General features: G+C 39.4%; 2 protein-coding genes across 3 annotated transcripts; one reads left to right on the top strand and one right to left on the bottom strand.

Moving 5' to 3' along the window:
• The first annotated feature begins 2,523 nt into the window (after nucleotides 1-2,523).
• wdfy2 (WD repeat and FYVE domain containing 2) lies at nucleotides 2,524-18,965 on the top strand. The gene is made up of 12 exons (XM_070914769.1): nucleotides 2,524-2,774; nucleotides 4,156-4,223; nucleotides 6,767-6,840; nucleotides 8,497-8,551; nucleotides 10,619-10,769; nucleotides 12,227-12,339; nucleotides 13,990-14,116; nucleotides 15,158-15,263; nucleotides 16,358-16,459; nucleotides 17,677-17,807; nucleotides 17,916-18,024; nucleotides 18,620-18,965. Exons 1-12 carry the CDS (start codon nucleotides 2,638-2,640, stop codon nucleotides 18,647-18,649), a joined length of 1,203 nt encoding a protein of 400 aa, XP_070770870.1. The 5' UTR covers nucleotides 2,524-2,637; the 3' UTR covers nucleotides 18,650-18,965.
• Nucleotides 18,966-21,326: 2,361 nt separating this feature from the next.
• On the bottom strand, nucleotides 21,327-26,681 carry dhrs12 (dehydrogenase/reductase (SDR family) member 12). 2 transcript variants are annotated; one of them, XM_070914440.1, is made up of 10 exons: nucleotides 26,567-26,681; nucleotides 25,851-25,984; nucleotides 25,262-25,344; nucleotides 24,805-24,897; nucleotides 24,634-24,715; nucleotides 24,068-24,129; nucleotides 23,802-23,906; nucleotides 23,622-23,712; nucleotides 22,819-22,956; nucleotides 21,327-22,226 (listed from the first exon to the last, which is right to left on the bottom strand). In XM_070914440.1, exons 1-10 carry the CDS (start codon nucleotides 26,620-26,622, stop codon nucleotides 22,114-22,116), a joined length of 957 nt encoding a protein of 318 aa, XP_070770541.1. In that variant the 5' UTR covers nucleotides 26,623-26,681; the 3' UTR covers nucleotides 21,327-22,113. The 2 variants fall into 2 exon arrangements, with proteins under 2 accessions (XP_070770541.1, XP_070770542.1); XM_070914441.1 differs by having other exon boundaries at nucleotides 23,622-23,714; nucleotides 23,795-23,906.
• Nucleotides 26,682-26,866: the final 185 nt, after the last annotated feature.

Below are 26,866 nucleotides of genomic sequence, written 5' to 3' on the forward strand. Positions count from 1 at the left end.
AACCCCTAAAGACTAGAGAGAAAACTGAAGGCAAAGACAGACAATATCAAACAAAAAGCAGTGAAATATTTACACGGGAATGCACCCAGTGTACACAAAAACTACTCGCTGGCACTATGGCACTTGGTTTTCATGTGATTATCAAATTAAGACTGCCCTTTCTGCAAAACGATCTGAAGGAAGACTGAAGGTTTAACTGAATAGTCGCTGCAAGGGATTGACATGCGCGCGCACGCACTCACACACCCTACAGCTCTAAGATGGTCTTTATTACTTGTGTGTGCAATAAACTACAGCCCTAAAAATAAGAAATTAAAACTGCATTCATCTGAAAAGAGATTTAATAAGTTATGTTTAGTTACATATAAGCAGTAGTTGTTGCTTCCTATCAGTTGGATTTACATAAACATGTAGTTATGTGAGATAATATGTCTCAACTAATTTACCACACACTTGTGAATGATTTCAACTGATCTCCAACAGGCTACACATCACCCTGGCTGATTAGTCCACTCTTAATGCAACATGACACCCAGCCAGACGTGCACGATTGTGCAATACAATTTACATAATGTAGCTCCTTGGAAAATATCATCACTTCCGCAAAAATAAGAGGAAACCATCCGGTGGCAGGCGATAGCAAAGAGGAGGACGGTCTATTGCCTCTTGTTTGACACAGTTTTCTGAAGCAACACACTTACAACAGTTCATTTCCCGGTGTGTCACTGATACATTTTTCAGAATAAAATTATTTATGTAGACGGTGTAGGCCGAAATAATGGTATCTACGGGGGAAGATAGTACACCAGGTATATTGACATTTATTGCCAGTGTAAACCAGCTGATTATATGGTGTGTATTCAGAGTCAGTGGTGGAGTGGTAAGTAACCAAGCAGCCATGTACTTTGTTTCCATTTGTGCTACTCTGACTTCAATATATTTGAGAGAAAAACACTGTACTTGTACTCCACTACAATTATTTGACAGTAGTTACTAATAACTTTGCAGATTCAGATTGTACTTTTACTTATACTTTACTAGTTTTAGACCTTTATTCTGAAGTCCAGATAAAATGTGACCGGAAATAATTGTCCTTGTGTTTCACGACTTTTTGTAAACAAAACAGTCTACAAGAGGTACTAAATTAAAGTGTTTTCATATGATGTGTCACATTGTTGTGTTTTTTTTTGTTAGCATACAACACGTAAACACCCCAACACACTTAAACACAAACTATTTGTTTCTCGATAATACTTTGCTTTGATCAAAAACATTACCAAACCATACATGATTACCAGTAAGGGTTTTACTATGAAAGTCATAGCCGGAAGTGTGATCTTTTGCTGTCAAATAGCCTTGATCACTGTGTTGGTCTGTCAGTTAAAATTGTAAAGCTACCTTTTCCTTCAACATAAAAGCAGCCAAACATAGAGGGTGCTTATGTTGTATTCATTATATTGAATACAGTAAGTTGGGAACTGTACAGTTTGTCAGTCATTGCTGCTACTCTGTGACATATACATTGAGTATGGCTAGCTGTAAATCCGCCATCGACACTTAAAATAGTAAAAATGTAGAGAGAACAGTACAGGATAGGTGAAATGTCCATGGTGGTTTCATTCTTTTCAAAAAGTCATCAGGTTAGAAGTTACAAATGTTAGCTAGTCCTTAATAAAAAGTAATTACTCTATATATTTAATAATTCATATTTACTTTAATATTAAATTTCAAAAAGGCAATCAATTTCACATCAAATTCATGGTTATTTCTACTCAGCCTGGAAAACTGCAAAACAGGCGTGTAATGTCTTTGGCCTTGGGTGGACTACAAACTATCAGGAGCCTGAGTTACTAGCAGGGTGTGGAGTTCGTAGGGCATGTGAATTCACCAGAACGGAAGGATCTAATGAAAACTATCAAGTTGCATTGTGGGAAATGTAGGATCCAATGTTTTTGGAACTCGACCCATTCTAGGGAGTAAAAGTCAGTATATCTCAGCCTCTGCTGCTTCACTTGACCACTGACCATCCTTTTTTAAATGTTTCTCTTGTGAGTCCCCTAACTTTATGGAAGAGCAATACTAAATCACTGGAGTACCCCTTAAGAAAGCCATTAATTGCTGCTTATAAACCATTTATAAAGGGCAATTTATCAGAAAGTGGTATCATTATGACGAGTTTAATAATGAGCTGCTATTTAATTACATTGTTCATTTGAGATTCTACTGTATCACACTTTTAAATGGTATTGCTAAAATCTGCTCAGATTTTTGTGTGTATTACCACAAAACCTCAAGCTGTACTAGACTGAAAATAAAGATTTAAAATATGTTTGAGTTTTAGAGATGACGCCTTTATTTTGAAAATATAAATCGAAAAAATTAAATTAAATTCGACCGGAAGTCTTATTTTGTCCAGAGAAAATGCGTGGTTCTGGCTGTTATCGGGTGTGTGTGTGTGTGTGTGTGTGTGTGTGTGTTGTCAGCTGACTGGCAGCATCTCTGGCAGCCGTCACAACACCGTGTGCTGCCTGCTGACAGCTAGCTAGCTGCTCCTAGCCGAGGATCTGCTCTCGCACCGGGGTGGGTTATGTTTCCCGGAGCCAGAACCGTAGACGGAGGTTTGTGCACCACCAACCCATGGCGGCCGAAATTCAGCCCCAACCGCAGGCTCGGAAGCCATGTCTGCTGAGCAAAATCGAGGCTTTCCAAGATGTTGTGAGCACAGCGGTCATCATTCCCAAGGAAGACGGCGTTATCAGCGTGTCTGAGGACAGGTACGTTAAGCTGCGAGCTGTACGGCGGCTAAAATCCCATTTTTACAACCGTCACCTGCCTTGTTTCCCCCCCCCAAATGTCCCCTCTCCTGCCGGTCATTGACTGAGTTCTTGCCCCCGTCTGGTTTAATAATTTCAAAGCCGTTTGTGTGGAGAAACAGCCCAACGGTTTATGGTTATAGAAGAAAACATTCCCTAACATTTCTATAAAAGTGTCAGCTGAGACAGTGATTTCAGCACATTACATGCTAGCTAACGACAGTATGCTCTTTGATTTTTTTCATATTATGACCAAGTGTTGACGTCAATAAAAATGTAGATTATCAGGTTTAACTGCTGCTTGTGATCATTTTTAATAGTGGCTAACATTAGCTAGCTAGCTAGCTAGCTACCAAAAATGCACCCATTTAGAATAAAAATATAGGGTCTCCTCTGTGCAGTCTGGGCTGTTGGTGTATTTCACATTATGTTGTGTTTATCAACCTTGGGTTCGGGACCCCACACTGGGTCACCAGTTAGAATACTTTAATTTCTTCCCTCACTCTCCCAGTTTTACACTTGCCTGGGGCTGTGTGTGTGTGTGTGTGTCTTGTTTGGTCGCTAAGCGTGTGTATCCAGTCTATGGACATCTAAGTGCCTGAGGGTGGGTGTGAGCCTCTGCATGTTCAAAGGTTGCATGTCCTGTAATGCCTGTGTAATCCCAGTTACTGTACCCATTACATGTAGGTCTTCCTAATTACTTATATTTACTAATTTATGTGGTGTAACTAATCTGACCAGATCGTTATACTAATTATCACATGTCTATCTCCTAGAACATTTCAGTGAGGGATCTGTTAATAAAATGTGTTACAGGGAAAAGCTTGAAAATATGAACTAACCAGATGGTAGTACATCATCTTGGCAACCTACCAGCTGGGAAAAGGAGACAGTAATGCAGGGGTGTCCAAACTGTCCCACGACGAAGCCACTGAGTGGTAGATTACGTCCCCATAAAATGTTGGCGAGTTAAGTTTTATTATTGTTTCTCCAGTAGTTGTTATTTAATTCTCATTTACGGCACTATAAATGTTATTGTGGAAGTGGTAATTAATGCCCTATTGCCTCAGGTAATTTTATTTCCTACCTGCCGTTGTTGTACGGGGGTGCAGTGGTGAATGTAACAGGAGGGGGAGTCTGATTTGAACCAGAGAAAATTAAGTTGGGTTTGTTTACTGCCTTGCCTTTCTGTTGATAAAGGAAAACTTTTCAAAGAGAAACTGTAGCCATGCAGCCCAGAGTGACTTGAGCATGCAACACATCAAGAATTTAGCGTTACACCTCAGATGGCATGAGGGCTCTTGGTAATGCAGATGCTAAAATGTTATGGTTTCACCCACAGGACGATTCGGGTATGGCTGAAGAGAGACAGCGGTCAGTACTGGCCCAGTGTCTACCACACAATGTCATGTAAGTAATCTTGCTTACTTTTTTGCCTGTATGTGTATATGTAAATGTTTCTGTGCGTATACTGTTTATAAGTGTTTGATTCATGGCCTTTGGTTTAAGGCAACATCTTAAAAGAAAGGCTCCGACTGTGGCTTGTTCAGTATAATGAAATAAGTCATGAATATGTATGAGTATGTAACTTCAGTCAGCAAAGTTGTCCAGATAACATGTACTTCTTGGAACATGCCTGTTGTTCATTCCTGTTTTTGTTCACTCCTCTGTTTGTTTTCATTCTGTGTGAGCGTCTCTCCTCATCACAATGAACATAATGAATCACACAGACTCCTCTTCCCAGAATGACATGAAAGCGTGGAGTTTAATTGCTCCTGAAATTAGATTCAGCGTCTGAGCTCCTGTAGGATCATTTACTCTCCTCTCTTCAGTACTGCAGTGCTGTATGTCTGTGACACTGTTTGCCCTTGTTTCCCTCCAGTTGTGCAACTGAAGGAAATCCCGTGCTACCATCAGCAAGATCTGTAGCTTACAATAGCACTACCAGAGGCTGCATGCGTTAAACATTTTAGTTTACTGATATAATAACTGAAATGAGTGTGCAAAAGATAACACCGTAATCACTACTTTCAAGAATTACAGACAGAATTCAGTCAAAATGTTGACTGAAATTACTTAAAATGTGCTAACATATACCATTAATAGATTCCTGAATGGAGTTTTGGTCTAGTGGTATTTGTGTTGCTCGTGTTTTTCATGTGTGTTGTGCTCTCTGGAAACTTTCAGATGAAGTCAAATTTCAGGGCCCCACGTTTAATATTTCTTTGTCTGCTAAACCTCAGCCAACACGTCCAGGAAATTGCAACAGAACACTGTTATCCAAAGTGGTTAAATGGTTGACAGAAACGCCTAAATTATTTATAGTATATTTGTTTTGGGGTTATTTTCACCACCTTAAATACGCCAAACGGGATTTCAACAGAAGTTCTTCAGATATTTGTACTGTCTCACACTGAACCGTCCAAAAATATACAATACAACAATATTAGTCAATATGCCAAGAAAAGATACAAGCTTTTGTAAAAGAGGACAAATCTAAATGTTTTGCTATTTATATGTAATTGGTATCTACTGTATGTGGTAACTGTTTAAACACTGCTTCTGTATTTGTTTCTGCATGATGACCTCACAGCAGTTTTGTTGTTTTTGAGAGACACCTCATTATACACAAATAGATTATGATATTATTAAGCTGCTGCTATTCAAGTATATTTAAATGTGGGAATTGCAATGCACAAAAACCCCCAGTATAAACAAGAATACATTAGCAGAGTTAATTTCCTTTTTAATCAAATATTGCTCAAATAAACAAGATGAGCAAAGAAAATGCTAAAAACTGCACCAAGGCCGACTGTCAACAAAACAACAAAACACGCTCCGCTTGAGAGACCTAAATTGACACTGACTGAGGAGTGAAGCTGTTTAAGATGATTTGTGGACTGAGCAATTAGCCTGTAGGGGGTCGACAGAATAACAAAACCACCTGTGTATGACCGTTGTGAAGGTTAAAGTGTTGTTTCATCCATCCATCCATCCATCCATTAGCTATACACGCTTATCCTTGAGTCACTGGGGGGACTTGAGCCAATCCCAGCTGACATTGTGCGAGACTGCTTCAGAGAGATGTTAATTAAACTCTGTTGTTATTTGTTATGGCTTTGCTCACATTGAAAATAATGCCTTCCAGTACACCACCAACACTTCAAACTAGTTGACATAGCTGGAGGACATGATTTAACTATGTTCCTGGTCTAGATCACATCAGACAGTAGACACTATCAAGCTCAAGGGATGCACGTTGAATCAGAACTAATGAAGCACATTCAGTATTAGAACCAGACTGATAAAATCTGGCTGATATTATCAGCTGATTTTAGCATATATGCCAGCCGATTAGCGGCAAGAAAATGGAAGTGCAGAAATACCAAAGGTAATTTAGAAACAGTGTCTTCATTACATAGTTTGACCATCAGAGAGAATGGACAAGTTTACATTTACGTTTGAGCATTTTTGGGGGCGCAAATCTCAACTCAAGTTCCACTCCCTAGCTTTTCTATAGCTTTCAGTTGCATCTCATGGTCTTTCTCAGTGGATGAAGTTTACTCAGTTGTCGTCACGTGACCTCGGTATAGAACTTCAGTCAACTGAGCAAACTGCATCCACTGAGGAAGACCGTGAAATGCAGTTGAAAGCTCATAAAAAATAAGTATGTTGATCTTAGATTTTTTTTTTGTCAAAAATGAACTTGTAACATTTGTAAGTGTCATTACATATTATTTGTTGTCGGTAGTATCACTGCTAAATTCTTATATCATAAATGGATTTCAAAAACGTGAGGATAATCAGTGACAATAAAATTACCATAACAATACAAATTTACATGTAAAAGCAATTTAGATTGGAAAGGTCTCCCAAAATAACAATAACATGCGCACACACACGCATGCAGGCTGAGTGTTCACTATTATTCTTACATGTTTTTGTGTCTCCAGCTTCGAGCTCCTGTATGTCCTTTAACCCAGAGACCAGGAGGCTGTCCGTGGGAATGGATACTGGAAGTATCTGTGTAAGTCCAAATACCAACCTGCTTCTCCTCCAAACACAACCCTCTGCCATTTTTTTTCTTGTCCTCCCTCAACTGAAGACTGTTAGTTGACTGTTTCTTGTCCTTAATCACCTGAAGGATACATGTCATCCCAGTAGGTTGTATTTCTGTTGGTATGTTGACAGGAACGTCGTGATATTTGTCATCTGCCTTTTAGCACATAAAATGGAATGCAGCTGTAATTGTATGTATTTTGGTGAAAGTGTTGACTGTTTTCCAGTACAACAGGAATGTTTCTGGTGAGTGTGTTTATTCAGTTGGAATGAGAGCTTTGTCAGGTCACTGTGAGCTGTCACACAAGGAAAACCTTGCTCACTAATTTAGTTTTTCTCTTTTAGCTGTGCTGAGGTGGTGTGGAACCTTGATCATTTGCAGATTGGACAGAATTGTGTCTTTAGTCAGATACTTCCTGAATTGAATCCTAATTTTCATTTAGGAAAATGTGCACCTCTGTGAGAAGTTCAGGGATCGCCGAAAGCATTACAATTCATCCTGAGGGGGGCATGAATGTCTGAACCAAATTTCATGACAATTCATCCAACAGCTGTCGAGACATCTCACTCAAAACCGCAAACGTCAACCTCATGGTGGCGCTAAATGAAAAGTCAGGGGATCACCAAAAGCCTGTAGGATACATTCTCCGGGCACCATGAATGTCTTATAATTATAATTAAATAATTTCATGGCAATCCATTCAGTAACCCAATCAATGCCTAAAATGTAGACATTTTTTTAGAAATTAAAAGATCTAAATTACTAACTTTCTCTCTGATAATGTTTCAAAGTTTGTTGGTCGGTCCGTTTGTTCACCCAGCACTTTGGCCAGGATGCCATGAAATTTACTCCCCCGCAGCAATGTTGGGTCAAACTTTCCCCTTGACCAACACTGTGGTCCATTACCAACTATCTAAAAAAAAGAATGGTTAGATTGCCATGAAATCTACTCAGCATGCTTCCAAGGCATTCCTCTAGCTCCTCCATCCTCCCTGCACACAAATTTACTAAGAACAGTCTTGCTCCCCAGAGGGTGAATTAAATGACCCAGTGGCCTTTCCTTTAGGTCCACCCTCATTACTCGCAAAGCTCTAAGAACAGCAAAATAACCAGTATGTTGTAATGAACATTGCAGCCTCTTGCGGTCGCTAGTGGGGGGATTCTTTGACAAACAACTCTGACATGAGTTGCACTGTACTGTACTGTACTAGACTAGCCTGTACTGTATGACACAGTACTGTATGACACAGTACAGGCCAGTCTATTCTAAGACACAGCTTTTTGTACAGTCCAGTTTTTGTTTTGTTGTTTGAGAATTTCACTGAGGGAGTCGGTTGTTTTGTAACAAGTTGGCCCAACACAAAATCAATCAGACAGTAAATCAGAGAGTAATATAATATAATATTTCTAGGATTTTCATCTCAGAACAAATTTTAAACTTCTAGTTTCCCGATGTGTTTTAGTATGGGTGGTGACCTCAGAGGAAAGCACAGGCCTGGCTTATGCACAGGCCTGCATTACTTTCACACTGGAATTTAAACACAGTAACAGACTTTGCCATTTATAGATGTATTTGGAAACCTCAGTCAGTGTGAACATTTATCTCCACTTCCTGTCTTTTAGGAGTTCATCCTGTCAGAAGACTACAATAAGATGACCCCAGCACGCACATACCAGGGTGAGACAGGAAGTGTGTGTGTGTGTGTGTGTGTGTGTGTGTGTGTGTGTGTGTGTGTGTGTGTGTGTGTGTGTGTGTGTGTGTGTGTGTGTGTGTGTGTGTGTGTGTGTGTGTGTGTGTGTAAATGTGTAAATGTGTAAATGTGTGAGTCAGTAAATATCACACTTCTGGAAGAGAACCAAAAGATACTGCTTTCTCAAAAGCTTAGTTAACTTTATTTGTTTTTTTAATTTTGTCACATTATTTCAGTCCCAGAGTTAGAGATCTTGATGTTAAACCCAAAGCCAGTCTTAAGGGACCAGTATGCTCCGTCAGAAGTACTTGGGTGCTCAAGTAGCTTTGAAAACCCGCTTCGTAAACACTGAATGCTTTCCAGGAGGGACTGTCTGAAAGTGTGTGCCGTTATCCCCATATATAAACTATACTGCATCTCCCATATAAAGGAACAAAAAGGAAACAAGAGTGCTCTTGTAGTAAGAAAGCTGTTGAGATTTAGTTTAGAAAGATTTATTCAGAAGGCTGACATGTAAAATACTTGATTGACAGACTTTTGACAAGGCAGAAAAGAAAAACAGATGCTGCCCCTCAAGAAAACGCATCATTCTAATACATTTACAAAGCCTATCTTGCTCTTGGGTTTACTGTCAGTGTAGCAGGAGTTGTGTCGTTCAGTAGTAACCTGCATTTTTCATTTACACATCAGTAACTCATGAGTAAGATGCATGAAACATGTTGTTCATGTTCTAGATATTGTTATTTCAATTTCCCCAATATTTTAATGGTTGATAAAATTAAATTACTTTACACAGGGGGCGCTTTATATATTTATTTACTTCTAAAGGAAACACTGCTTTAAATTATATACTCTCTGTCATTGAATAGTGCTGTATACTGTGTGAACACGGAAAAAGATATTTTAAGTTTTGTTGCATTTGTTCCACAGTTACTATTGTGGCAGTTTTTGACATGAAAGAACCATAAAATGACTTTTGCGACTCCGGGTGATGGTACCAAAAAAGAGACAAAACTGAATCCCAGTTCATATTCTCTCAGAGAATAACTCAAAAGATAGCTGTAATCAAAAAATAAAAACATTTCAACAAATAATAACCTCTCTTTTTCCACCATTAAAGAACAAAATAAAATTTGGAATTTTCTTTATACTTGGACTTGAAAGGTCTTTAAAAGACAAAAATGTTACTGTCTGATACCTGCAGGCACCTCGTAATGTAGTAATGACATCTATTGAGTCGTACCTTCATGTGTAACATCAAGTGTATCTTTAAAATATGTAACTGACCTGTTCCTTGACCCTCATAAGCTTTAAAAGCTTATTTCTAAGAGCTGCCATCCTGCTCAGATTGTGCAATTCTCTAAAATCTCTGGACCATATTATTTTTTTTTTACCATGTATCTATTATTTCAGTTTTAGGAGAATTCACTGCTAAAAAAGTCTGCTCAGCTCTGTGTACTTAAAGCTTTGAAAACTCTGCAGCCTGAGGAGTGTTTGTTCTCTGGCGGTGTTCATAATTCATTTCTTTCTTTTGAGTGTAACTCACTCAGAAATAACTGGACCAGAGCACCACGGATCGATCTCCACACGTCTCCTCTGCCTCTTCAACTACATTAGATGTTTTTTATTGTATGAATGCACATACAAGCCTGGGGGAAAATTGGGGATTCTTAGATGAGTTCAGAGTAATGTTTATAGGTCACCTTTCAAGATGTGTGTTTCTCTGATATTATGTGAAGATGAGTACCGCATGTCAGTGTGTCATGTGTGTACTGTGAACTGTAGATCTCAAAATATCTCTGCACCAGTCTCAAGCAACTTTCTCATCATTTGTTTGTCAGATCTTTACTTAAAGAAGGAGGTGGTGCTGGATTATTTTCTGCTGTAGCATCGTTTTCCTTCCGAAATAGGATGTATATTTCTGTGTAGTGTCAGCACACTAAATGTTGATTATACCCCAACCTACCCAAGATTTCTGTGACCCCTGCACTGTGATTGAAGTGATTGTGAAAATGGATCTCATGTGTTGTATGTGTGTTTTTGTGTGCCTGCAGCCCATCATGGCAGAGTGGCAGTGGTGCTGTTTGTGTTGGAGATGGAGTGGCTTCTGAGCACCGGCCAGGACAAAAACTTCACCTGGCACTGCTCAGAGAGCGGCCAGCAGCTTGGGACATATCGCACCGCCGCCTGGGTTTCAGGACTACAGTATCCTTTAATGCCCCCTTTTACTCTCTCCTGGTCTGTTTGTTGTCTTGATTTGTCGGCTACTTGGCCCTCAGAGTGCGCTCAATGAACTTGACAGCTGAGCTTCCTGCTAAATGGAGTGGAGTGGACGTAACCAAGTGGGAAGTGACGACCCATCTTTGGTACTTTGGACTGTGAAAAACCTCTGTCTTTTATTTTGACAACACAGTCTATTTTAAGACCACAGCAACATAAGACAGGGCAATTTAGATTAGCTTCCATTTAGTTTGTACTGATGGGAAGGGCTAACAATAGGCATCAGTCATGCTGTTGTCAAGGAAACGGTCTGAGTAGGTTTCAGTAATGGCCAGATGAAAGGCTGTGAGTGCTCAGCAGCGACACTGATCCATACCAATGAGCCTGCCATGAGGCCATTAGACTGCTGGTATCCTGCTAGCCTCTACATGCTAACCTGTCTGGTTAGCATGGCAAGAAAGTCAGTGGGAGTAGAGACAGTTTTCAGTTTGGAGAGACTTTAGATGTGATAATAAGGGCTGTTTCTGTACTGACTCTGTTCTGCGATTAGCCACATTGAACAGAACATCTAGTTTACAGTTTCAGCAGAACTTTTGTGACTGCTGCTATGTCTAACCTATATGTCTAAAACTCAAAGACCAAGACCCGTGGTACTGTGGAGCAGGAGAACCATTGACCTGGGGATGCATGGCATAACTACAGCACGTTTAAAATGAATCTCATTCATGTGGAAACAACAGATGATAAAAATGTATTCAGACAGCAAGATAGAAGTTAAAAGTTTTAACATTTCTTATTTGCACAACAGTATATACATTGAAATACATTGAAATGTGGAAGGAAACCTGCAGCTCTTGTTGCATGTTCTTGATAATGTTACTTCAGCTCCAAAAGTTTGACTTCATTCGCTTTTTTACGCAATTCCCAAATATTGTTAATGGTTCATGAAAACGTGATTTACAGTGGAATTGAGGAGGAAAGGGGGACGACTGGTCTAGATGTCTAAATGTTCTTGATTAGATTTGTATTGGGGTTTTTTTTTAAGACAGGAGGATTTTGGTTGGATGGCATAATTAGGTTATTCCTTGCAGAGTCGTTGTTTTTCACTTCTATAATGCGGTCAGTGTTGTAATGATTTTGTTCTGTAGTGACTTAACCAGGTCAGAGGAGGACTCTGACTAAATGGCCACTGAAAGAGCTAAGAGTCATTCACGGACACACTCCCACTACGAAGGGCTTTGACTCAGATCTTACATTTTATAGTTTTCACACCGATAAAAACGTTTGGTTCTCTGTGCAGCTCAGTCGTTGTGTTGAAATTACAGAGGGATTTTGCTCGTTTTGTCTGTGTTATTGGTCCAGTAAAAATCCAAATGAATGCATCAGTAGTTTTTCAGTGGGACACAGTTTCTTCTTCTTCTTCAACCTTAATCTTAACCCAGGTTTGATGTGGAGACCAGGCACGCCTTCGTAGGGGACCAGTCTGGTCAGGTGACCATCCTGAAGCTGGAGCAGGACAGCTGCAGCCTGGTCACCACCTTTAAGGGACACACTGGTACACACACACACACACACACACACACACGTACATATACACTGTGCACACTAATGCTGAAACTATGAATATCTTGGGTTTTGGACTTTTGTTTGGACAAAACAAAACACTTTTAAAGCATTTTTCATTATTTTCTGGCATTTTATAGCCTAAATAAATTTTAATAAAATAATTATTCTATGAATCAATAAAATAACCAACAGATTGATCCATAATGAAAGTGATGACGTTGCAGCCCTATCACACACATTGATAAAGCTCTGAATTCTTGCAGCCTCAGCCTATACTACAGTACATGAGCTACAACATGGTTGAAAACACTGGCATCGATTTTTTTTTTCTTTTTGCACAATATTTGTTCAGATGTTGTCTGAACAAATATAAATTACCTTGCAGTTACGTCTCTAAGCCCAGATAATATTTGCTGCTCTGCTTTCATACACTCACAACTCCTACAAATATTAGTTTGTGAGAATGAACAAGTATCATTCATCGTGTGCCTCAAATCTTGCTTGTTTCTTCCGCCAATATGAGAGAGAAGCTGTTACTGAATGTAAATAGCAGACACTTGAATTTTATAATACTTAATAATATTTTATTTTCAAAACCATGTTACAGATGGCTTTACAAATAAAAAAACAATGCAATTTAAATGTAATAATAACACCCAATAATGAAACAATTATATCTTTTTGCAGAAATATAGCAGGCAGGAACATTTTTTGTCAGGAGGGAAAATGGATAAAGGAAGAGGACAATTCAATCTTTATGCTTCAATTATTTCTTTTATATTTAGAGGAACCTCTTAATACAGTAGCTGCATTAAATTCACATAATAGTTGATGCTAGTTTGCCTCTGTCAACCTCTGTTGTCCGCAGGCAGGTTGCAGATTTATTGAGCCAGTTAAGAAGTGATTTTAAAAGCTTTAAGTCCCTGATGGTCTTGAATGTTCAAGGAAATCTTTTACAGCTGTCACTGGGATCTGCTTCAACAAAGGAGGCAGTGAAAAATGTCTTTTACAGTGTCTTAAATAGGATTTAAAGTCTTTAGATACAAGCATAATGGTTGGAGTTAAAGTTTAAAGAGCCAACTGAATTAGTTTTAAGATGAGTTCAGGGCCAGGAACAAAGATCTTGGATTTAGTGAAAGGATTTTTGTTACATTCGGGTGTTTCATTGACTGTCATTAATCATTTAGTGTCATTTAACATATCAGGAAAGAAGTAAAAGGAGACGACATGCAAGCATTGTATGTATGTTAACAGTATCAGTCCAACAAATTTGCCTTTAGTCTCATCACATAAAATCAGTTACAGAGGAAATGTAGTTTTTAAACTAAATGAAACAAGTCTTATGGAAACCAGTGCATGACAGCCCCGGGGACACCAACCCAGTTCCTAAATTTATAAAGTCGGATAGCATGATCAGTGAATCATAAAGAATTCTTAGAGGACTCATCCTCAGAGCTGTGAGGATATTTTGTGCACTGGCCTTGGCCTGATGTACCGTATATCCTTGACCTTTACCTTTGTGTGGGAGTGTGACATTGTGCTGATGTGTTTCCCCTCACATGTTTGTGTGTGTTGTGTGTGTTGTGTGTGTTGTGTGTGTTGTGTGTGTTGTGTGTGTGTGTTGTGTGCTTTGCTCCAGGCAATGTGACGGCGCTGTGTTGGGACCCGGTCCAGAGGGTGCTGTTCTCCGGCAGCTCAGACCACTCCATCATCATGTGGGACATTGGAGGACGCAAAGGCACCGCCATCGAACTGCAAGGACACAAGTAAGACTCACAGACAGACCCAGCAGGGCCATCAGTCCCTCTCACATATGAGCCGAATGTTTCATCCGTAATGGTCCGTCATGTCTGAAAAGAGCCATTACAGAGCACAAAGCACTTTAACAAATAAGCCCTTTCAGATATAGATATGTAACAGTGGGTCTCCGTTATGTAAATGTTACGGCTATATTAAGACATGACTGGTCGTTTATAGAAAGATATAGTGAGCGAGAGGAGCAGTGGCACTGCTGGAGAACAGCAATCTGTTGGAAAATAATGACAGAAGAAGAAGAGTGTTAAGTTAGGACTTAAATTCCTATTTTCATTTATGCAGGTGACACAAAGACTTATTGATCTTAAGAAGAAGGAGAAACCAGACATGCATTTAATCTCTCCATGTCCCTATCTGATGGCATTCAATTTAGAGCCAAAACAATGAGTCCATTAATCGATTTGACAGTCAGCAACTATATATGGAGAACTGATTTATTGTTTAAGTCATTTTTTCAAGCAAAAATGTCAAACACTTTCTGACTCCAGCTTTCAAATGTAAAAAAATTCTGCTCTTCTCTGTTTTATAACATTGTAAACTGAATATCTTTGGGTTTCTGACTGTTGGTCGGACAAAACAGTGATTAGAAGATTTCATCTTGGGCTTTAGGACATTTTATAGATCAAGCGATTCATCGAGAAAACGGTAGATTAATTAATAACAAAAATAATTGTTTGTTCATTTAATTCTACTGTAATTCAATTCAGACTTGTACTGTGTGGAGAGTGACTTTTACGTAAGAGTGAATCAGGTGCTTATTCAGACATGAGACCAACATGTAAACGAGATGCACGTCTAAAGCCAGAAATGTCTGAAAATGGCTCATCTGTCTGACTGTCTAAATTAAAAAAAAACAAACCCCTCTGCTCTGTACTTTTAAATTAGGCGATTGCTTAATTGTTGTCCAATACCTGTGTGTGTGTGTGTGTGTGTGTGTGTGTGTGTGTGTGTGTGTGTGTGTGTGTGCGTGTGCGTGTGCGTGCTCCCTACAGTGAAAAGATTCAGGGCTTGTGCTACGCCTCACACACTCGTCAGCTCATCTCCTGCAGCTCAGATGGAGGCATTGTCATCTGGAACATGGACGTAACACGACAAGAGGTGAGAGAGAGTGAGAGAGAGTGAGAGAGAGTGAGAGAGAGTGAGAGAGTGAGAGAGTGAGAGAGAGAGAAGAGGAGGCAGCAGACTGATGGAGTGTGACATCAACCCAACACACTTTGTTACTCAGTCTGTGAACTGTGAACACATTGTGAAGGAGATATGGAAAGACGAGGAAATGTGTCATGAGTGCTGTGTGTTTTCATGCCTGTTTGCACATGAGCTCATACTGTGATACAGATCAGTGTGTTAGATAAACTGCTGGTGTTTGCTCTCCCTCCTGCTCTCTTAAATTCCATGAAAGGTGACCAGATTAATTAATCACCAGAATATTCTTAGATTTCCTCTCTTACAAACACACACTCAGTCTAACTTCAGCCATGTGTCCTCTCCCCTCCCTCTGTGCTCTGTCAGTCTCCACATAGTTAGGACTTGATTGCTTCCTTATTTACCCAGAGTCACTTTTATTCTGCCTCTACAACTGCAGTATCATGAACAAAAATCCACGAAGTCACAAAAAACGTTACGCTCAAGTATGAGGACAATTCTCCTGATGGTGGCACTATAGCAACAAACTAAAGATTGGGACAAACTAAAGACTGCACTAAAGATTCAAAACTAAGTATATATATTGATACCACCCCCATGTCTGTGTGGTAAATACAGAGATGGACCCAAGAAGCGGTTAGCCTAGCTTACCATAAAGACTGGAAACGGGGAAACAGCTACCCACACCTCTAACGCTCACTAACATGTTGGTCCTTGTTTGTTTACTTCAAATAAGTTCAAATAAGTACAGACAACAGAGAAAAGTCAAAAATAAAAGTATTAGAAGTGTATAAAATAACAATTAGAATAGTAATAAAAATAGAATCTTACATTGTGTAAATAAAACGGCTAAGCTAGGCTAGCCACTTCCTGACTGCAAACTTAATACATAGTCATGAGATTAATATTGATATTTTCATTTCCTTCTCAGAAAGAAAGAAAAGTATTAATTTAATAACTCTTTTCTTTATACTGAGAGTCGTAATTTGAAATGGGGTAATCTAAAAAACAGGAAACTTGTATAATTTTATAAATGTGTGGTTACACAGACCCCAGAGTGGTTGGACAGTGACTCCTGTCAGAAGTGTGAGCAGCCTTTCTTCTGGAACTTCAAACAGATGTGGGACAGTAAGAAGATCGGCCTACGACAGGTACTGTACAATCCCATTCCCAGTGTTATTTTATTCATTTCACTTCTATATGAAAAGCTCCATAATTATAAATCATCAGACACAAAAACTAACATGGTACTTCAGACATCAGGTAGTAGATCAGTAGATTCAGTGGTCAATAGCTCCACCACACCCTGAATTCATCACAGCTTTCCAGGAAAACATATACAACTCTTCACTCCTGCTGCACTAATGGCCAGCAAACGTCCTGCGGCTGTTTTATTGTTTCTTTCTCAGGGACAGCTTTATGTTATGGTTTTCATTTCAACTGTGTGTTTGCCTGTGTGGGTGTGAGAGAGAGATACAGTAATAGCCATTTTTTGACTGCTCAGCAATCTTCAGGGACATTCTGTGGCAAGAGACAAACACGAGATGAAGTCCTTGTTTCTGTTTCGTTTGCTCTTGAAAAAATAAAATCTTGAAGGCACACAAAAAAGTAAAATAATGAGGATGGCAGCACTTAAAGCAGTACGCAACTGATAATGTAGAACTTCCACGTACAGTAGATAATAATACTATGAAAATGAAGGATGTTGAGATCATATTTTTATTCCTAAGTCAATTGAAACGAACATGATCATAATAACACAAATAAACAACATCACAAGATCATCCACAAGTATTAAAACTAGTCCAGTGGTGCAGTGCCATTTAGCAAAATGACTTGCAACAGCAACGACTTGTGACTTGGCTTGGATTTTCTCGTTTTGACTTGGAATGACTTGATATCCTTCAAAATCCAAAGATGTGCAGCAAGTCAACTCTTCACTTTCTTAACAAGGAATTTACTTTGAATCAATCTGAGAGTCAATAACGTTCAACCGGGAGGAAAAGGTGTGTTTGTGACAGGTGATACTTCAGATGATCACAGTCAGGTGTAAACACTACACTGTGTTTACATCACTACACATAAGTCACAAATGACTAATTGTCTCAAAGGAAAAAAGGCATGTTTTATTTCTGTAGATTTACTTTGCTAACTATTTCTGTTTAAAATTTAAAGTGGGATTAAATTTGGTGAAGGATGCATAATAACTTGTTTAGGACTCAAAACACAAAGTTCAGGACTTAGACTTAATTATTATTATTTTGGCCCACCCCTGGGGGTTAAGCTGCTACTAACTCTGCTCTCCTGGTAAGAAATGAGGCTGTTGCTCATCAAAGCTGACATGTTGAAGTCTTCCCGTCTTCCTCAGCATCACTGTAGGAAGTGTGGCCAGGCGGTGTGTGGTAAATGTTCATCCAAACGCTCCACCATCCCCCTCATGGGCTTCGAGTTCGAGGTGCGTGTGTGTGACAGCTGCCACGAGTCCATCACTGACGAGGAGTGAGTAACAATCGGCCTCTGTTGTTGTCATATACAGACATCTTTGTGCTCTCAACTTTCTGAGCGCTCACACAGTAAAGTAACCGGCGTTCCTTTTGTGTCCTCTAGTCGAGCGCCCACAGCCACCTTCCACGACAGCAAGCACGGCATTGTTTACATGCACTATGAGCCCACCACTGGAAATCTGCTCACCTCTGGCACCGACAAGGTTATCAAGGTCTGGATGGGAACAAACCGTATCTGTTGTATTCATTGGTCTCAGATAAGACATGCAAGCACACACATTCAGTGGGGTAACTCCTCAGTGTGGTGAGTTTTTACTCTGCCAAAAGGGTTAGGTTTGTTGTTCCATTTTTTTAGCCTGATTAAGGCAGGATGGTAGTGATAGTGGGCCTCTATGTGACCCCTCTATGTGCATTGTGTATGTATCCTGTTGTGTTTAAGTACCTGTCAGATCAGCTGGAATACTACCTGCCCCGGGTTTGTGGTGTGTTAAATAGTTTGTGGTATTTTGCTTAAACCCATATTAATGTAAGAGCATACCAGTGTAATATCAACTGAAAATTAAATGTATTGAAACTAGATTTTGACACAGGCAAGTGGCAAGAGAACCAACCAAAGGCCCTCATAATTTCAGTTGATATTATGTAATCAAATTACCACATACTATTTCCCACACAGTGAACTGGGGTTACTAGGGCCTCCATTTTTGCAGACGTCACGAAGATTACATTTTTTCCTCTCTGTCCGAACTTTACAAAGTCAAAGTCAGCAGAGACAACAAACTGATAGTGTCTTATGTTTATCTGCAGCTATGGGACATGAGTCCTGTGGTGTCCTGAGGTCTGTGGGCCACCAGCAGTCAGCAGGAAGCTCTGTTCACCAAACTGTGATGGCGGCAGTCGCACTTTGAGGAGAAAGAGAGAAGCACATCCAACAATATCGATGTCATCTGGATAATATTTAACAGTTATTCAACAACAAGCAGTGGCTGTTGCACGTTCACAGTGAGGACACTGCGGGCCAGTGAAGCCTGGGAACAGGACAGGCCTTGGTTGACACAAGGTTACAGACAGTTGTGAGTGTTTTTTTGTGTGCTGTTGGGTGGGGGATCTCTCTGTGTATATGTGTGTCTGTGCTGTATGTGTGGGGCAGGGGTTGAGGCATTCGACTTAGTAAGGAATTTACACACCTTATTTACTTAATTTTCATGCATTCCTGCCGATTTCATACTGGAAACTCACAAAACATTAAGTGAAACATCTCTGCATAGTGTCAGCGGGTACCGTCAAACTTAACGTTTTTTAGATGTGAAGCACGTCATGCAACTGTTTAGCAGAGGACGCTGTTCATTGTCAGACCGGTTCTACACCTGCCAACCTGCACCACCTACAGGAAATGAAAGTAACAGCAGCAGTTTAGACTTTCAGACATGTTGATGTTGCTCTCTACAGGCAAAGAAAGTAATAGCTGACATTTGTGCCACCTGCAGGCAACGAGTGTTTCCGCTGCATTTTTTTGTGTTCTGTGCTATTTTCTTAGTGTTGTAATATGTTTTACATTTGAACCTTGACCACCTGTTTGATAAAATTGTTTATCATCAAAGTGTGACGCTGATTACAATTCAGCTTGTGAATGTAAATCACCAAATGTTTAACTGACAAAACATTTCAATCTCAAAGTCCAGTTACTTGCTTGTACCTCAGCTTTATTTTTAGGTAGGTGCACAGCAGCCATATACAAATGTGACTCATTTCCTGCAGGGGGCCCTAGTGTCAACACTGTAGAAGCTGTTGCCTTTGGATGGTGCTCATGAACGTATGTACAGTATATCTGTTGCTCTTACATGCTGTTACTTTTATTGCGGGTTGGCACAGGTTGGACTGAAACTGTATAATATCAGCTGCTCCTGGTTTCAGGTGCTTCACATCACTCGCACCGTGTTCTTGTTATCATGTTCAAGAGGGAAAGAAATCATCTCCTTTCTCAAAATATCAAACTGATATCGGTAACATTTGATTACAAAGGACATTGATTTTATTGTAGACCCTTGTCATGATACTGTTAAATACACACAGTGTTTGCCTAAATCCACTGAAGTGCAGAGTACACCTGTCAGGTTTTGTAATCTGTAAATTAATCCGACTGCTTGCTGATCCTTGTATGTTCTCTACTGTCGGCTGTTTTATGAGATTATTTATTATTCTAAGTGTGGTCTTAATGTTTCTGGCATGCACATATCATCAAGCTAATCAGTGGCAGCACACACACATACATACATGTGTCAGGACTGAAAGGAAACTAATGAACATGGTTGCTTTGATTTTGTTCTCATCATTACAGTTTTTTTTAAGTCACAATACTGTATGCTGGCTTTTATGTCAATGCACTGGAACCAAGAAGCAAAAATCGTCACAAATCGCTGCTGATTTTTTTTTGTGATCGTCATGTTTGTGCTTTAATGATCAGATGGTAACTTTTATTCTTCTAATGTTCAAACCCCACTGAATATTTTCCAAAGATGTTTGATATTTCGATTGATAATTAGGTTATGTTAAAGAATCCATCCAACAGTAGACTGCAGGCTCGACTACAGTTCGTCCGCTCTTTCACAGCTACCATTAAGGTACATTTACATCAGCTCATGAAGTGAGTCTGTGGGTACTTAAAGGACCTTAAAGAACCATAGCAGTGTGTTTCTGAAGTTCCTGCTCCTCAACTACTAATCATGTATATTTCATTTGTTTGCAGACCAGTTTCTAATGCATGGTGTGCAGATTTAGATTGAATTTCACTCTGTAATTAATGTAAAAGCGTGGCTGCCTGGAATCGTAGCAAAAAAACCCATAAACTAAAATACAATAGCTTGTTTTGCAAAAAAATACCTGTGAACATGTAAAGTGTGTGAGCAAAAATGTGTAAAATCACTGGTGTAGTCCTTTAAATGTTAATATCTAAACCTTTGTCAGTCAAAATGAATGAGGCCAGTGGTCTATTTTTCTGTTGCAGGAAAGATGAGACATGTGTTTCAGTGTGTCCATTAATGTAACCATGTATGTATAAATGACATTAAAAGAGCAGGTTCACCTACTGACCAATTTCGAGTGTTTTGCTGTCTTGTTTATCGGATCACCAAAGATCTTTTTTGTACATCGTCCTCTGCAGCTGTCAGTTTCCTGCTTCACTTTTTTTTTTGTCCTTTTTTGAGTTTTTGTGCCACAAGTTCCTCACGTTCTTCCTCAAAGCTCCTTTTTTTAACATATGTTAGGCAACTCCCACTTCAAGCGTTAACCTTTCTTAAACTATGACAGCTTCTACAGTTAAGATTGTGGAGAAAAAGTCACACTCTGAACTCACTCTCTTATTCTTGTGCCTCTCCACACTGTCAATCCAGTTTAAAAATTTAATTTAAAAACAAGTTTAAAAACATAATTTGTCTCAAAGCTGGTGTCTAGGAAAGCAGAAAAACATTTATCAAAGTGATTTCTTTTTTGTGTTGTGATTATTTAAAGCCTCCAACAGAAAGTAGGTAACTGTGAATTTATTTAGGATTGTTCAGAGTTGTCATCCAAATAGCATATAGTTCCAAAACTGTCCAAACAAAATACACTGTCATCATTTTATTCATAAAGAACAGTCAGCATCTAATAATTATTTTAGTGAATGTGTAAATTACTTACTTTACTTCCTGTTCCTGTATATTTTAGGAGGGGACATGGCTGAACCCAATGTGTACTGCCAAATTTAGGACCAAAACCTGACCTGAGGCCTTATTTCATCTGTTACTGCCTGTTAGCTCACCAGGCTAACGCAGCATGTTGGCTACAGTCTGTCTTTCTGTCCTCCCATGGGCATTTTATATCTACAACACATGACACACATGGATGCAGACGAGAAAGAAAATGTATAAATACGTTTAATTTGAAAATAACCAAACCTCAACCTGACCATCCATCAAAATGGCTTGAAATTAAACAATATATTTAACGGAAAATGAATATACAAATTTGCATTTTGTGTTACATTTACATTAAAGCATCAGTGATCTATACATTTCTCCCCGTAGGCTTTATAAATACAGTATGCATTTTATATTAGCTCCTTCCATGTAGTTTTGATTGACCTAGATAAAAGCCCCAACAGCTGTACAAGATTATTCTTTCCTAAAAACAACCTCACTACACTTTGGGAGTTTTTTTAAATGATGTTCTTTTAAGTCAAAAACTTGCCTTGAAAAATAAAACATGATTGTGTAAACATTAATAATTATTGAGGAGTGTTTGGCTTTAGTGCATTCACAGAGACATTAAGGTTTGAACTTGAGGGCGAACTCGTCCAGCGTAGCCAGGAGCTTCTCCTCCTCCTGTGATGTGGACCTGGAGGAGGCCAGCGGCAGGTGTGTCGCCACCACTTTGCGATCTGGAAGATGTTTTAGGGAAATGTATGAGACAGCAGGAGAGACACTGAACCACAAAGACCAGACACTGTGTTGCTGACATTCAGAGAGTTGATTACAGAAATCAGGATCAATTCAAATTTCAATCACAGAAACATGAACGACGAGGCATCGTCCCCCGATTACTGAATCACTCATCATAATTATGTCACAGTCACTCTCCTCCCTTTACAAGAAGCCTTCATTTGGTTTAGTGCTTTGATATCACTCCTTGTATAATGTTAGTGATAAAGTCTCTATCAGGACCTAGGGACTAGTCTCTGGGGTTGAGGTCATGTTAAAATTAAATCTGAATCCTCTGAACACTTTTAAGCAAGAGGGTGGAAGGTTTTTACTTGTTATAGAGTATTTTTACAGAGTGCTATTGCTACTTTTACTGAAGAAAAGTACCTGAATACTTCATCCACCACTGTGAACCCAACATTGGCACATTATCTATCACCTTAAAGGTTCCCTCTAGCAGCATCATGGAGCTTTTTTTGAGTGGGTCCCCGTTTTGTTGACGAGAACAGGTGGAACAGGTTCTAGAGAGACTGAATGTGGTTTGTTTCTGACCCTGGAAGAAGAGGCCGCTCGGCTGCTTTGCGGCGGCTGCAGACACAGCGAGCCACACCACGGTGTCGGCCCCCATGGCCTCCGTCCTCAGTTTGGACTGCATCTTAGCGTGGAATGAAGGCATGGATGTCTGGACAGCTTCAAGGAGAAAAACAAAGCTGCAAATCACACAGGCAACGTGTTCTGTCACCTGTAGGTGTTATTCAGGGCGTACAATTCACATATATGAGTCTCAAGTGAAGACAAGGAAATGCGGTTTACAGCTCAGTCTTTACCAATGTCCAACAGCGTTTATTTTGTTTCACTTCGGTGCCAACAGAGACAGTTGCTCTGGTATTTATAATGTTTATTTTTTATTAATTACAATGTATTATTATGAATGCATATTTATCTGTGTTTAGAACTGGCTCAGCTACCATTACTACCAGAATGAAAAGTGTCCACAGTGAACTCTGTGGATTATCTACATTAACTGTGTTTCAGTTTCTGGAGAGAGATGTTGCTGTTGAATCTTATTTTTAAAACAATCTTTTAATACTGTGAGCACCTCTGCTCTGCATTGTATCGACATGGAACTCATGATGAGCTTTTTTCATTATTTTCTGACAATTTCAAAGACTTAACAATTAATGGAAAAAATACTCAGATTAACAGATAACAGACATGCTAAAATGCCATAAAACAGATATAAACCTTGAACACAGTGACCTCTAATGGCAGTAACCACAGCTTTAAACCGATTTAAGTAATCCTGAACTCTAGACTGTAGTTTTAGGTTTTGAAATATCCTTTCTTTTGTTTACCTGGTGTGTCTGCCCAGCCGGGGTGCATGGAGGAGAAGTGGATCTCTTTGTGCTGAGCAGCCCATCTCTCTGTCAGAATCACCTGCTGTCTCTGTCAAAATGACAAAACACTTCAACAAACTCGCCAAAACAATGATTTCTGCTCAGCCCTCTGGTGTGCAGTAAACCAGTCTCCTTTACTTTGTTCTGAGCGTAGGCCATGGTGCCATCAAATGCCCCTTTCTCAAACTGGAGGTCATCCACGTTCAGCTTCTGTGTGAGCATGCCGCCTGACGACACGGTGACCTGAGAGGAGGCAGACGCAAATATTTCTTAATTTAATAAAGATTTACATGTGCAGTGTGAGTCTGCCTGACAGTAAAAGCATCTTTAACTTTCCAAAACATATTTGTGCGTCATAATGTTTGATGTGATGAGTGCTGTTCTTCAGTTGAAATTCAACCCACCACTCGTGAGTCTTCGACCTTCTTCAGTGCAGGTATCAATGCTGTGGTGAGGATGTAAGTGCCTGAAAATAAAGGTAGGCACAGAAGGTAGTTCAGCAACACGTAATCTGCACTATCTGCGAATCCAAGAGTGGAGAATCCAAACTCAATAATGTTTCACAACTGAGTATCAACAGCTGTCAAGTCAATGTTTTATGTTTTGTCTTATTTGCCTGATTTAAACTATTTCTTTCTTAGATTTAAACTGTACTTTATTTAGTGTTTGTACACTTCTTTTGTTGACGAGAAGTGGCTTAATATGTTAAACAGACAAGAAAGAGTTTTGTTTTCATTCTCAGGGTATCAAACATCAACGTCTGTGGTGCCGACCGTAATGCGTCTGTACCACGGAGTATTGACAACACATTTATCCTGACATTTAAGGGCTTTGGCTTCCTTTGTCAAAAGAATAAGAGAGTTACGTAGAAAAACATGTTTTCATTTCTCAAAGTAAGTATCCAAAGGTTTCGTTTTGGAATCGGTACGTAACTCAGGTATTGCATCTTAACTAGTATTCTTTTCCTTACCGAGTGTATTTGTGGCAAAGTTCTTCTCCAAACCCTCCTCAGTTAACTCTCTCTGGTTGACCATACAGCCGGCATTATTGATCTGGTGAACACGACAAGGGATGAAATTAGTATACAAACCAGTGTGTGTATTACAGGTGAACCAACACACACTATCTACACACCACCTACCAATACATGTACAGTGTTGCTTTGTGAGAAGTTCTGGGCGAAGTCCCACACTTGTCTCGCGCTGGACATGTCAACGACATGGATGTGCACATTCTGGGAAACACAAATACTGTCATAAAGAAGAATATAGAAGAGGACACTTGTGAGACTAGGAGATGTCTAGGAGATGTCGACAATGGTGAGCGGCAAAAATTAAACCTTTTCTACTATTTTCACACCCATTTTTGGCTTTATTAATCCATTGTAAGTCGCTTTGGACAAAAGTGTCAAAAAAGAAATGAATGTAATGTGTTACAGCTGTCCATGAGCAGAGGGACTCCTCTGGCTGTTAAGTTTATTTCTATTGCCTAAATCACAAATTAGCCTTAGAGGGCTTTACAATCAGAACAACCTATGATACCCCTCTATCCTTTGACCCTTGATTCGGGTATGGAAAAATGTCCGACAGATTTCTCACCTGATTTTTACTCCGCTCCACAATTTCATCTTTGGCGGCTTCTGCTCGCCCCTTGTTTCGACACACCATGTGAACGGTTCCTCCTGCAGACTCGAAAAAATAAACCATGTCAGTGAAGGGCATGCCAGCATTAACTTCCATCACCTTTAAGAATGGACCTCTCAATTAATTCATCTCAATTGTGTCAATCAGTTACCAAAACTTTGCTGGTAAACTGCAGCTAGTGTTTTTCAGGAGGATGACCAAAGACAGTAGAAATATAAAGAGTAAAACAATTGGAGCCAACAGCACACAAAAAGTATGAATTCATTATTGAAATACAAAAATTAAATACATGAAATATAAAAACAATAAAAATGAATTAATAAAAAGATTAAAAGAATATTATAATAGCCATAGAATATTCCAATCAAAAGCCAAGGGAGTGGTTCACACATTGAAAGCATGTTGGACAAGTATTTTTGGAGCCACCCCTCATAGTTCTGACAAACTAGTCGAGGAACTGTTCTTCTTCTGTCTTCGCTCTGCTGTTGACCACAAGCAGAGGGGAAAACTGACTTCTGTTAACTGTCGACATTCAAACACTCACCTCTGTTGGCTATTTCCTGCGCCGTGGCTTTTCCTATCCCACTGTTGGCACCTGTTATCATGAAGGACCTCCCATTCAGGTTCACATCCAGGTCTGCTGGGGCAAAATGCTTCGCTGCAGCTTCATAGCCACTCCTGTTAAGATCAAAGAGCAGTGCAGTAAATGCACTACACATACACTGGCACCAATATCATTATATAATAATAATAATAATAATAATATTTTCTTTAATTGGGTAATCATTTAAATCATTGATCAGCCAAAAATGTCAAAGACTGACTGCCTCCAGCTTCTCAAAGTTGATATTTTACTGCTTTTTTTCTTATTTTATATCCAAGTCATGAAATAATAAACAGTAAATTGAATATCTTTGGATTTGAGTGTTAGTTAGATAAAACTAGCAATATAAAGATATCACTCGAGCTCTGGGAAAGTGTAATCTCTACTATTATGTTTTACATTTTATAGACTAGTTGCAGCCCTGGATATACTCAGTATTGTGTAACCACTGCCAGTAAACCAGTAACTGCAACATACCATACAATAGCTGAATATTATCACTAACAAAGCAACGTGTGTAGTTTAACCTTGAGAGTGCTGTCTGAAGGTGGTTCTCAAGGTAAATACTACATAAATTACGCAAACCATAAAAACAACACGAGATTAACGTTACTTTCCATCGCAAGATCTCATTAGAAGTGGTGCTCTCCACTTACTTTGTATACTCCTGAAGTCCTTTCACAAGCCAAACGGCATTCCTGTAAATCGACATTTTTTACCACAGTTGTGCCTTCTCAGGTTTTCTACAAAAAAGTGTTGTGTTGAAAGCGGTAGAGTGAACACAGTTCGATGTTTTCGTTTCATAAGTATGACTGGTGGTGGTTATGTAGTAAGATGGGCGGGGAGTCACGTGTATGATCACCGGAAGTACTTTTCAAATAAAAGTCTGGCGCCCCTGGTGGATACGTTTTTTACTGCGGTTATTACTGTCAACACGGAAAAGCACCTATACAGCA

This window comes from Enoplosus armatus, chromosome 11 (genome assembly GCF_043641665.1).
Source record: "Enoplosus armatus isolate fEnoArm2 chromosome 11, fEnoArm2.hap1, whole genome shotgun sequence".
NCBI classification, from domain to species: Eukaryota; Metazoa; Chordata; class Actinopteri; order Centrarchiformes; family Enoplosidae; genus Enoplosus; species Enoplosus armatus.